General features: G+C 39.6%; 1 protein-coding gene across 12 annotated transcripts in view; it reads left to right on the top strand.

Annotated features, from left to right (window-relative positions):
- The window catches only part of DLG2 (discs large MAGUK scaffold protein 2), a 961,231-nt gene that overhangs the window by 129,131 nt on the left and 818,767 nt on the right, over positions 1-13,333 (top strand). For all 12 annotated transcript variants that reach the window (XM_071732357.1, XM_071732283.1, XM_071732535.1 and 9 more), the window contains one exon: positions 7,624-7,722. In XM_071732357.1, coding sequence (XP_071588458.1) covers positions 7,624-7,722 — 99 coding nt within the window. The remainder of the gene's footprint in view (positions 1-7,623; positions 7,723-13,333) is intronic.

Here is a 13,333-nt window from a genome sequence, read left to right on the forward strand (position 1 = left end):
TTTATAGGAATCCCTTCTGCTCGTGGATAAAAGTGAAGTGTAGCTCATCATGTGCTACAGCAGTGTGTATGAAATATGAGAACTGCTCTATATCTTCCTGGCCTGGAGAGCACTGCAGTGATTTACTTAAATGTCTTGCATCTCTGCAGCTATGCTCACTGCCACTGCTACCTCAAGTCTGCTCTAGCTATGCACCTTTCTGAAGAGGCTAGCATTTTAAATTTTTTTTCTGGTTTTCAGGGGAACCAACTGGGGGCTGCTACTGTGTAGGTCTCCTGTTAAGCTCTTGACTTCTAGCCATAGGATAAGTGTCCTAAGGGGAACCCCTCAAGCAGCAGTTTGAGCCATAGGACTGGTGGGATTTCTGGCAAACCCAGCATTCAGCACTAGAATGGGTGGTGAAATTCCCACACTGTGCTGTGGACATCTCTGAAGGGAAAGTATATTGGTTTCAAGAAGAATTAAATGTGAAAAGAACAATTAAAAATATTGTGTTATCATAGCAACCAAAGCAGTTGCGGTGGCTTTTTCAGTTGTTTAAAAAAATAAATTAAAAAAATATATCCGCACTGATGCAATAAAAAATGACACAGGAGAATAAATGTATCAGGTTGTTATGGAAACTGAAATATGTAGGTTTAAATTTATGTATCCAGAACTACTATGTAAGTAAAATAAACATTATCCTTGCTAATTAGCATATAATTCAAATATTATTTAATTTAATATCATTAGTCATGTTTTCTCTTGTAATTAATGACTTACTTTCTGTTTTCTATTTCCAAGTATTTCCATTTTCTTCCAGCTGTGGTCCATTTCTATTTTCAGGGCAAGACTGTGATTTCAGTGTAGGGGCCGCTGAAGTTAATGAATAAAATGTATGCAGATGGGCACAACTGGAACCAATCCATGTGCTTTAACATATTATTCTTTCTGCAGCTGACCTTTCTGCTCAGAGAGGCTTTTGGCAGGTGTCATCACTCCATGCTGGGAGGGACCACCCTGCAACTACAACTCCCTTTTTCCCCAGCTTGACACAGGGCACATGGAGCTCCTTCCAAAGCCTGCATACAGCCTGCCCTCTTCAGCTGCAAATTTAGGTTCCAACATGTTGTGTGATAGCCAGTTCTAAACGAGGATTCATTAATTATGTTCAGCCTTTTAACTTTTCTAGTCCTTTTCCTCCAGCCTTTAGGAGAATTCAGTAATAGCTTCTGCTTTATTTGAACAGAATATACCTTTAATACCCCAAATTACTCTCCATATTTCGTCTTTATGCTCAACAAAGTGCAGACCATTGGCTGTGTGGTAAGGAACAGTGAGAATGAGCATCAGGATCTGACTGAGTCCCAGTGAGCTTGGGAAAATGCAATGATGTTTTCCAAGTTTTCATCTTACTCATTCTGGTATTCAGAGGAGCCTGAATTTGCCCTATGGCGTTTGGTAATGCTGTTGCTAAGTATGCTTTGGAGATCAGTCTATCAGGACTATAGTTCTATATCAGGACTTAGTTCTATAAGAACTAAGAATTAACAAATAATTTAATTGTCTCCATTTCTTATGTGGATAGCTGCCTGGCATGGAGCTACAGCAAGGATGGGTCTTTGCCTGAAAACTGAAACTTATCTGTCCAGTCTCATGCTCGGAGTCTTATTCTCATATGGCTGAAGAGTGAATCATTCATCTCTTCATCCTTGCAGGAAGGATCTTCTTTGCAATGCTCTTTTTGCTCACTTTTCTTTGCCACATGCAGTCGGCCAACAAATCCTTGCAACCACCACTATCTGGTGTGCCATGGCTCAGCAGAGGAGGGACTGTGGCAAAGTTTGTGTTTGCAAGGACCCTGGTCACTGCACCTGGCCAAGGTTCTTCTCTGGTGCATGAACCATCACAACCTGCAGAGCCCACCACTGACATTTGTGACTCTCTGCTCCCTGGAAAAGGAGACACCCAAGTGCCTTGGTTTGTACCCCAGCTTGAAAATAAAGCTCTGCATGAGTGACACTGGAGATGGATCAGCAAGATGAAGCTCCTGGGTGTGTCTTCTGGTTGATCACAAGACTTGAGTTTGTGTAAGCAATTCACTCCAGCCAGCTGCATCTGAACTCTCTTTGGGAGGAGAAAAGCTGAAGCGTGAGCTCGTGTCTCCGCCCTGCCTGAATTTCCTGCCTGGAAAGTCAGTTGTCTTGCCCCACACCAGAGTCCGGGTGCAACAGGATAATTGTGATATGGATAATTAGGGAGATGGGCTTGAAGAACAGGATTTAGCCTAGCCCAGACAAAGTGACTACTGAATAACTAGTAGCTTGGATGACAGCTTTTAGGCAGGTGGTCAGATCTGTACTGGGGATGAGCAAATGCAAAGTTCAGCAGTGACATTCTGACACCCAGAATCACACTGAGAGCAAGAGTTGCTTTCGGGAGGGTGGAGCAGCATTAAATCAGATCCTGACCTTTCCAAAACACAAACCCCTGGAGCCACATAATTGTTCCTGTGCTCTAACACTTTTTACGTCTGTCATAAAATCTTCTGAAAGGTTGAATCCATATTAGTTAAAGTGGAATCATAAAGATCCCAGGGTAAAATAAATACTGTTGTGATAATTATGCTTATTTCCTAATGCAATAATTTTAAATAAAAAAATGAACACTTGGTGCAATTTATACAGAAAAATCCATGCCAAAATATGAATTTTTCTTTTATCCATTCACATTTACTGGTCATATTGGGAAGACTGGTGTAGAAGGGACTGTGATAACATTCTTACAGAGCTTAGCCATGGCACCTTGTAGCAATCTGCAACATCACTTTGACTAGAGACAGCTGCAAAGACTGAGCTGATGTGATGTGATGTGGAGCAAACTTTGACATCTTCAAACAACATACTGGAAACCCTGGAAATCGAAGCAAAATCCTTCCTGATGACTAAATCATTTGACTGGGGATCCCAAGCAATGCTTTTTTAAAGGACTTCAGGACCACTCGATTAGGCTTCTTTTAAAAAGGATTTTGTGGAAGAGAGCCCTCTTGTAATAGTTCTGGACTGAATTTAAGGCCCAAATGAGGCAAATGAAACTCTGCCTGTCTTCTGTGGGATTATATATCTGATTTTTGATTCTAGCGTGGCCTGCACTGAGATTGTTTGAATTTTCAGTCATCTGTGATATCAGAGAAAGCTAATGCCTGCCAAGAAATTTGATGAATGACACTTCTTCCTGTAATAAGGACTACATGAGGCATAGAAGGGGAACTGGCAGGGGAGGGAAAAAGGAAAGCACATCTTGTGGTCTTGGATTATTTCTCTACATAGCATTGCAAGAAAAACCCTTCAAGTCCCCAAAAATGCTTTGTCTCCTCAAACTGCTCCAGATTTCCAACTATCTTATTGTTGTGGTCCAAGATTTCATCTGCAGGAGCCTAAACCAAGATGCTGACACTGCATTTAGGAGTGCTGTCAAGTCTGCCTAGGTACAGGAGCAAGGTGCAGCCCTTGGTGGAGGAACCAGAGACACCAAAGGTGTTCTTGCTGTCTCTGGCATGTTGTCAAGGATGAACTTGATTTGAGTCCAGTTTTAGTTTACACATGGCTTGAGCAGAATGTGAGTGGGGTTGGCTGTACCCTGGCATAGAGGTGTGCTCTGCTTTTTGCTAGTAGCAGTGTCCTGCTGTGCATCTCAGTTCAGCTCAGGTTGCGTCCTACTCCAGCATAGCTGCTAAATGAACTAATTTACATCAGTGTCCTGTAAAGTGGATAATTCCAGCATATGTTATGCTTTATTTTACTTTCCCCCTGTAGTTTTTAAAATGCTCTAATGATTTTTTAAAATGCTTACTTTTGAAAAAGTTAATTAAATAAAAGTATCTCTCAGCACTATGTATATTCCTCGGAGCATTTGATTACCAGGATGATAGATTTCCTGACAGATTTTGGCATTCAAAAGTTAAAGATTGCTGGGATTTTTGTACCTTTCCTCTGTTGATGTAGATCATTTGGTGCAAGCTGGCATATATCTGCAGGCTCTCCTGGGACTGGATCAGAGCTACCAATTTATGATACAACAGATCAGCTTCAGGTTTTGAATTTCTCTGTCTAAAAGCACACAGGAGAGCATTCCCTAAGTGGCTAGCTGTAGGAGAAGGTGCATTAGCTCTCTGAACCCCAAAGGGGCTGCAGATTTATTTAGGCTCCTGGGCTGTAGCTCTCCTTTAATTCCACCAGCACTCCTGGTCCCTTTGCAAAGCTGATCAGCATCTTCTAGCCAAAAAGCAGTACATGTGCCCTAGAAAATATCCCTTGCAGGTCTGTGTGTGCAAATAAATTCAAAGTCTTGTCAGCAGCATCCTGGTAAGAGCATGGAAAAGCAAAATAATGTTTGTGTGTATGTTTTTGATTTCTTAAACATTTTCTTATAACATTTTTTATATTCTCAACGTTGACCCTCACTCCGAGAAGTAAACATGTTGTATCTATTGTAGATGGCTGCAAGTGACTCTTATTGGTATATTAGCTATTAATTCCAGAGCAATGTGATAGACTGAGGGTTTCATGCATTCTTAGAGTGTTTGGCTGCTGTAGGAAGACCTCCTGTAGGAACTCCTGGAAACTCCATATGCCATAATGGCTTGTGAGGGCAGATGCTCCTTCTGTCTGGTTGCTGGCTCAGAGATGAACTGGAACATGCTGCCTGCTGAAAGTGGAACCAGTGACAAGTCTTTCATAATTCGTAATTGTGTACTCTGGCCAAAAAAAAAAATCAGCAAGAATTTTGTTGACAGTCAACTGTGACAATTGTGCATGTCCTAATAAGTGAGTGGAAAGATGTGTTATAAGCTCTGCTAAGCACTGTTAAAATTAGAAAAACTAACAAGGTAGCTAATGTGATTAATAATGTGATTATTTTATTAATAAATATTTAAGTAATGCTGTAAGTATGCACAGTGAGAGAGACATTGCCCTGAAGAGATTATGGTCTAAATGGTCCCTGTTAATTATTATCTAAATAGATTAGCATTAATTATACACAAAACTGGAAGAGTGCTTTTGTTGTGATCTATGATTCTCATGGTTACTACCCGGGTGAACAGTTACCAAATGAAGTTTCAGTGTGTTTTTGTGGCATTTGCTTGTAAAATCTTCATTTCCTCGACCAGTTTGAAGAGAATAGGATAACATTTTCTTTTCTGAAGAGAAACACAGTGTTGTCCCAACCCCAATCTTCTTGATACAGGGGTCTGATAAAAAGTGTAAACTTTTGGTGGTCTTAACTCAAACTTGAAGTCATTATTTCTATCAAGGTCATACCAGCATGGTACACGTGCTCCACTGCATTCATACTGTGTCACCCTGGAGCTGCCAGGTTTTGCTTCTCATGGTGACCTGCACAGTTCAGGAATAATGAAGTGTTGCTGAAATACCTCATTTGCATGAGCAGGCAGCTTTTGGAAACAAGTGTACAAATGATTTTAGAGAGCATAGGCTTTTGTTTAGTCTCTAAAGATTTCTAACCTGTACTTTGTTCAAGTTTGGGAACCAATATTATTTTGCTAATGCTTGTTGAACTTTAATATGCTTGAACAGAGAGATGTACCAGATTGATTACAATTATTCTTGAGTTGTTTGTACCTTCCTCATGTCCTTGATTTTCACCTATTCACAATGAGTCTGTGACCCATTTCCCTAAGGAAAACAATTGAAACATTTCATAGCATCTCATGACATTGTTTTATGTTCTTTCGAAATATTGGAGTCAGCTAATGGTGAAAAATTTGAGGAAAAAATTTGTATGTTATATGTATAATATAAACAAACTAAAGTTCCTTATCCAGTTCTGCAGCTGCACTCAGCTAATGAACTCTGCCTGCAGTTTCTGCTGAAAATTGTCAAACCCTTTTTGAGAAGTTGCAGAAGCTCAGCTCCTTTAGGACCAGGCAGAGTTTGGTCTTGATGATTGGAGCAAATAAATAATATACTGACTTGCTTTGTAGGTATTATTGCCCATAAATAATAACAACAAAAAACACTTAGGTAAAGAAAGCAAAGATGAAATTAAAATTTTTATACATGCTTGGGGAATTGCTTGGGGTTTCTGTAGGTGCTGAGGCAAGATGCAAGGCATAGGTTCAGTTCCGTGCTGGCCTGCATAACTTTGGCCTTGCTGCCTGGCTTTCTCTTCATCCCTTGCAGATTACAAATGTGGTAAACAAGTTGAAGGAGAGCATGGTTCTAGGTGACTGCAAGAATCTAAGAATCTAAGACTATAGGGAGGACATTCCTGGTGTCCTGAGTGCTCAGCCCTCCGTAGTGCTGAGCTGCTGGGCCTGGTCCAACATTCAAACACATGCTTTACTGGAGCACAAAACTAATGCCATTGGTTCCAGTGAAGTTAAAAGCATGTGTCTAAGTAGTTGCCTGGAGTGGGGCCAGTGCTCAGTCTTTCACTGGACAGAACCCCACATAAACAATGTAGTATCAGAGGAGAAAACATTTGCACATGTGGATGTGATTTGGCTGTTTCTGTGGCACTGGCTTGTTGTTTTCTAAGTTGTGCTGGCAATAGTTGGTCTGTTTAAAATCCTAACAATTTTTTTTTGCCTGTTTTGTTAAAATTGACTGCAGTCCTGGTGCAAAGGTTGAAGAAAGGATGGGACACTCATGGTGTCTCTGATGCTCAGCTCTGACAGATACAAAAGACACTGTACTCTGTATTCACTCTGCATTCCTCTTTGTGTTCCTGCAAAGTGCCCAGAAATTTTCTCATTCAAGTTAGTGTCAGTCATCATGTTTCCTTCAAAGCCTGACTCTTCCAGCACACATTTGCAGGACAGAACATTGTAATCAGAGATATTTATTATCTTAATGCAAAAGCTGCAATAATGTAGTAGATTTCCAGTAGGAAAATTAAAAAAAACTAACCAAACAACGAATTGCAGCCTTTTCATGTATCTTCTATTAAAGACACATTAATAGAAATTAATGTATGCTACATTGCTACTGTACACATTTAGTACAGTGTACTGTAATACACTACAGTGTACTAAATGTTTTGTGAGGGTTTACTGTAAGCAATATAAGACTGAAATCTCTGTAAATGAAGGAAAGGTAACAAAAATACCTTAATTTAAAAGATTTGCAAATATGTCTATTGCACAAATACAAAAGCTTTTCACTTAGGAGAATGTCATGAGTTAGAAATGAGAAAACAGACCAGGTAATTCAGTTGGTGCTTTAAGGAGATTTATTCCTGCAGCTACTGCAGATGAGAACCCCATTACCATCTGCAGGCTTTTTTGTCAGGACACTGATTTCTTTCCTTATCTCTGTGTTCTGATGCTGAGAGCTGCAGAGCACCTTGAATACCTTCTGAAGCCAACTAGAGATTATGATAAATATTATCTTGTACATTTAGCCTATTAAGACTTTCACAGACATCCAGGAGAGTGGCTTTAAGATTTAACACTGGCATTTTTGCATGACTAAACATGGAGTTGAAAAATCTGAGGTGTGAGCCTCTTCAATTCAGGTTACCCTTTTGTATATGAATGTTAACATTTACATTTAAGTGTAATAGTATTCTAGTGCACATCTCAGATATTTTTATTTGTTTTTTTTCTCCCCTCTTTAGTCTGCAGCTTCAAATGGATCGGAAGGATCTGGACAGTATGGTGAACCCAATAAGGAAAAACAGACTTTTGAAAATTATGTGGTAGACATGAAGATAAAGGTAGGGTCCCCTCTTTTGTAATGGAGAATGAAATCCTTACTTAGTCACATTTTGCTGGAGGTGAAATTTGTAGATGATATTGAAACTGAGCTCCTGCAGTCATTTTTTCTGCTTAATAACAACAAATACATTACTACATTTGAATGAGGCTTATGGCTTCAATTTATTGCTGTGTCAACAGCCTTGTGCACTTTATGCTGTCCCAGGCAGGATTTATTTTTTATGTAAAAATATTGTTGATATTGGCGGTGGTTCTACAGGATTGCTGCTATCACAGTGTTGTCATTTCTGTGTATTTTTGAAGACCAAGGTGTTGCACAGTTAGTAAATTTTATTCAAGGTGTTTTCCGTCTGTCGGTGTGTGATGTAGTTTATTTTTGGTCTTGAGTCAGTATGGAGGACTATGGATGTCAGAAAAGTGATGGGTTTTGTGTAGGCAGGCTATTGATACCTACCATAAAGCCAAGCTGAATAACACACTGTGCAGTATGACTTCATGGCTGCAGTAAGGGATATATTACTCTTTTCTTTGTTACAGTCTTTCTGCTTGCAATGGTGAAGCTATTAGTATTTCATTATAATATCTCCATTATTTTCATAGATTCAGAGCTTGGCTGGGACAGTTCTCTTGGGTTTTCATATTATTATGTAGACTTTAAGCCTTGAAATCATTGTGTATTTTTTCTTTTCTAAGTGGAAGAAAATCATGAAGTTTTCTTTTGAAGTTAGCAAGCTGCAAACATGATGAAAAAAGCCCAGACATTAACTGAGTTGGCATGGTTATGTGATACCTTGTAGACTTCAGCAAACATTCTAACATCAGCAACTTTCAGATTATTCTTGTCTAAGTCTTTTCCATGATCTTTGTTTAACATTTCTAGATTGATTTTTCCGTTTGTTAACTTTTGAAAAACTTATTGCCTAGCAGGACTTTCTGAGTTCCTTGTTTTGCTGTGTTCCCAGTTGATCAGAAAAACTTTAATACCAAATAGGACTATGGTGCTGCCTGAGAGCTGAAATAACATATAGACTCACTGAAGTATGTCTGTATTTATGAAATAAATTACTTCCCCAATGCAAGAAATTATCAGAAGCTTGATATATACCCTAAATAAGTGAGGATTTTGAAGAATCTTGAGATGTAGTGGTTCTCAGTCCATTTTCTCAGCATTATTTCCAGTACATTTCCAGCTCATTTGAACAATGCACCCTCTTCCCTACTCAGAGTCACAGTACTGCAAACCCATGGACTCAAAGTTTCTCCACCAGCAGTTCTAAATAGTACACATTTGCAGCACAAAGTGTACATGAAAGTAAACTCCAAACATTGGCAACCCCATTGGCAAATTCTAAGACTTCCAGAGCCATGAATGGTATTTTCTTCAGTTCCCAGTACCATGGGATAAGAGATAGCAGATGTTTTGTTTTCCATTTCCTGGAACTTGTGGTTCTGTGTGTCAGTTCATTTGAAAAAGCAATTTTGTCTGATTTCTTTTGCAAGTGATGGTGCTTGAGTGTCAGAGCACGTTGCTGTGGCAGTGACACACAGCTATTTAGGAGTGGCTACATGTTTAAACACATGCACCACAGCTTTTCAGTTACTGATGATCAATTGGTTGTTAGATTTACTTCCCCAGGCAGACTGCTTGAGAATTAAAATGAACTCTTCATTCACCATGGATCTTGAGAGCTGAGAGCCACTTCAGGACATATTGAGTACTATGTGTTTCTTTGCAAAGCATCCCAGCTCACATAAAGCCAGCAGAACATTTGTAACTGAAGCACTTCTGTTTCATTCTGAATAAGGGATTTGTGGGAAGAAAGAGAAAACAATTATGGCTTTGTATGGGAAATAATAGATAAACAAAATATTAGTCATAATTTTTAAATTAATGAAGGTTTCAGAGCTTTCAAAGACTAACTTATCCAAGCCCTTCAGAGCTGTAGGATGGCTCACAGACCTTTCCCCATTCTCTGCTCCACACTCTGTGATTATGAATTTGTGTTTCCTAGAACCCTACGAGTCCTTTGTGTTCCCCCCTTGCCTCACCATATTCTCATAAGCCCCCAAGCTGGTGAGTTTGTGGGAATGAGACTACTAGAGATGTCACACTGTCGTGATCTTTGGAGATTTGCAAGACTGGTCTGCATAATGGCCTGAATAACCTGGTCTGAGCTCACTGCTGAACTTACTTTGAGTAGGAGGTTGGAATAAAGACCTCCTGTGCTCCTTTCTATTGTCACATCCTGTGATCTTTTGATTACATTTACTCTTGGAGAGGAAGGGAGGCAATTATTGCCTTGCTGTCCCACTGAGCACCCTTGGAGGCAAATTTACACATCACCAGGTGCAGCAACTGAGGACCAGGTATTACTGTAAGGCCCTCAGCAAAAAGATGTCATGCAGAGCCAGCAAAGTGCATGTTGTCTACTGAAAACCAAAAAGTGTCTTTTTTCTTGCTTTTGAGTGCTGGGACAATGCTTGGCTAAAGGCATATCAGTTCCCACCTACTGAATAGAAGTGGCAAGCTGGGCAGGTAGCAGGGCCAGAAAGAGAGGGAATCTCTTCCACAGCTGTGAAACAAAGCAAACTCAGTTCTGTGACTGTTGAGCCTGGGGTCTCCGTGAACACTTGGGTGCAGAGCCCTTGTGATGAAGGACTCTGCTGCCTGACCGACCTCCACTTCTCACACCCATTTTACCATCTACCTGCAGGGCTCAGTGATGGGATCTGTGCTTTCCTATGGAAGAGAAAATGATCTTTTTTTTGTTTTAGTTACTGTTGAGAAAGCTACCAGCCAGAGAAACTGGTCAGGACTCTGACACTGATTGTGCTAAATACCAGTGAAATTTGCCATGAATGTGGAAGGGAATAATTCTTGTCATAGTTTCTGCCTGAGACTCTCAGGGGCCTGAGGCCAGTTCCTGGTAGGGCTGCTGAAGTCAGGAGGGCCAGAAATGCTAATTTGTTGATCTTTAAATTGACACCAGCACTCATGGGCTTCTGGTTCAGCCTGGGAACTGCATTAAAATTCTTAGCAACTAAGGTATACAGAACTTCACACCTTCTGAAATTTGTATTAACTTCTCTTCCTGGCTGAAGCAGGATTTATTCTGACATTTCATCTGTAATTTAGCTCATAACAACATATCCAGAACCTGCAAGATTAGTTAGGGTTTTTTTGTTTTTTTTTTTAATTTTTTTTTTAATTCTATGCAGCATATAGTTACACATATAACTCTTATTCTGCTGTTAACCTACTAACTATCCTGCTGTGATGGACAGCAACCTAGCTGCAACAGGGTTCTAGTGGTATCCATGATCTCTGACTGTAAAGATATAAGTTCATGACTACATCAATTGCACTCTTGGGAGAGATGTGAGCAGGAAAGTATTTGTAGTTTGTTTGGGTGCAATATAGGACCTGAAAGGAAGAAAGAGAATATAACCCCATGTGAAAGACTGGCAATTTAATACCATCAAGAAGTACTCTATAGTAAACAATGTGAGATACACTAGGAGTAAATAAATCTTTCCCCACATTTGTAAGAGGATGTGTGTGATCATGTGCTTTCTGTGTAGGTGCATAGAGCTCTAAATAGTCACTGGCTAAATTCTGCAAGCTGCTGACATTACTAATGCTGTGTTAGAAATCTTGTAGATGTTTTCTTTCTTAGTGTCTACTCCAAAACTTGGAGACATAATACTCTTGTTTTTCTTAATTTCTGCTGTTTGAATTAGAGATAATAATTAAGCCAACTTTGCTTTTTTAAAAGATCATAGATTTCTCCTTAGAGTTTTTGTACTATAATATTTGGGTTTCAAAAGAATTTAGGAAACATTTTAAAAGGTGTGTCATGAAAGAGTTAAAAAAAATCAGAAAATGCTTCCCATTGGTTTTAGGTTTCATAAATGCTTGCTTTTACAAATATTCACCTCAACTAGATGTTACAGGCTCTAGTTCTAAATATAATTTCCTAATTACACCCAATGCTTTGGTAACGCAAGTGTAAGTACTTGGATACAGTGAAGGTCTTAATGCTAGAAAGGACCATTAAATTGTCCAGTCTAAAATACTGCATTATAAAGACCATCACATTTCACCCCCTCACCTCATACTGTTTGTTTTTGTATGACTTTTAAAAATATATACCTTGGTAAAATTAGAGGATAAGGAAGCAGTCATCTGGGTAAGTGGTTTTCACATGGTGGTCTGTGGAGCCACTGATATCACAGTGGGAAATAGTTGTTATTCTTCCTGTATTAAGGCTTCCAGAGAGCCAGAGCTCATCATAGAGGTTATTTTTGACCACCTAAATCAACTAGAAACCACCTCTTTTCACCCCAGATGGCTGCTTCTCAATTTGTTTTGTTTTTGGGTCAAGACTTCCTTCAGTAGATCTCAATCATGATCATATGTACAGATAACATGAAGGCTGGAGGAGCAGAGGAAAAAATAGAACTAAGCTAAGCAGCAATATGACCTGCAGAAATGAGAGCAGAAGGAGATGTTGCTAATGAAGGGTAAAGCAGTGCCAAGGATCTGAAAATCTTACAACCGTGGAGAAAAAATGAATGGAAAAAGGATGTAGTTGGAAGAAGAAAATGAAGCAGCTCAGCCTCTTTTTTGAGGGGTTTGGGATGGGTATTTAATGAAAATGAGGAACTGTATCCTTGGGAGAAACAGCGGTGATGCATTGACCCTCATGCTTCCTCATGCATGTCCCCATGCTTCAGTTCTGCCTTTGTCAAATCATTGACAAGTTTGTGTTTGAGGGTTTGACCAGGAGCCCTCATAAACAAAACAACCCTGGGGAAGGATGGAGCTGGGGTCTGTGTGCCCAGCAGTGTGGGTCTCTTCTGTCTGGGGCTACAGGAGATTCTGAGGTTAAAAAGTAGGCTGCAGTCTTTCAGAGACCATGCCACTCAAGGATGGGCTAAACTTGGGTAGCACACATGCAAATCCTGCTCTGTTAAATGCTTCTTGCTGCATTTCAGGGAATGAGGCAACACTCCAAAATAGGTGTGCAGGAGGGAGCTTTTGGGTACACCAATGGAACCTGATTTTCTCTGGGGCACATGTATGAATCACATGATTCACATAAATGTTGAAGGGTTCAGCCCCTCTGTTTTTCATATAAACTGCAAATAGGTTCATGAATGCACTGGGAGCAGCTCACTGGAGTAGAATAAATTCCAAGTAGAAGCATTTACAGATCATGCACTTGGAGACCAATTTCAGAATGTATCCCCATATGCCAGTTTTGAATATGATATGAAATTTTAAAGCCAAATCATTAGATAATTAGATGTGTGGCAATATTTCACATTTTACTGGATCAGCTTGAATCTACTAATTGTAAAAGAAGAAAATGTTGGATACTTTACAGTGTTAAAGTACTTCCTAAAGTGTTAAAGTGTTAAAGTGTCTTCTGATTTTAGAGTTGACTGAATTCCCTTTTATCCCATCATGCTTGGAGCACAAGTGTAGTTTAGGTTGGACCATCTTCATGGATTAATTAATTTTTAACGGGATGGTTAATTGGTTCTTATTTCAAGGATATTTGAAGAGTTCCCTGTTTCAGATAATCTACAGTTTATAAACTTTTC

Source organism: Heliangelus exortis, chromosome 1, assembly GCF_036169615.1.
Source record: "Heliangelus exortis chromosome 1, bHelExo1.hap1, whole genome shotgun sequence".
NCBI classification, from domain to species: Eukaryota; Metazoa; Chordata; class Aves; order Apodiformes; family Trochilidae; genus Heliangelus; species Heliangelus exortis.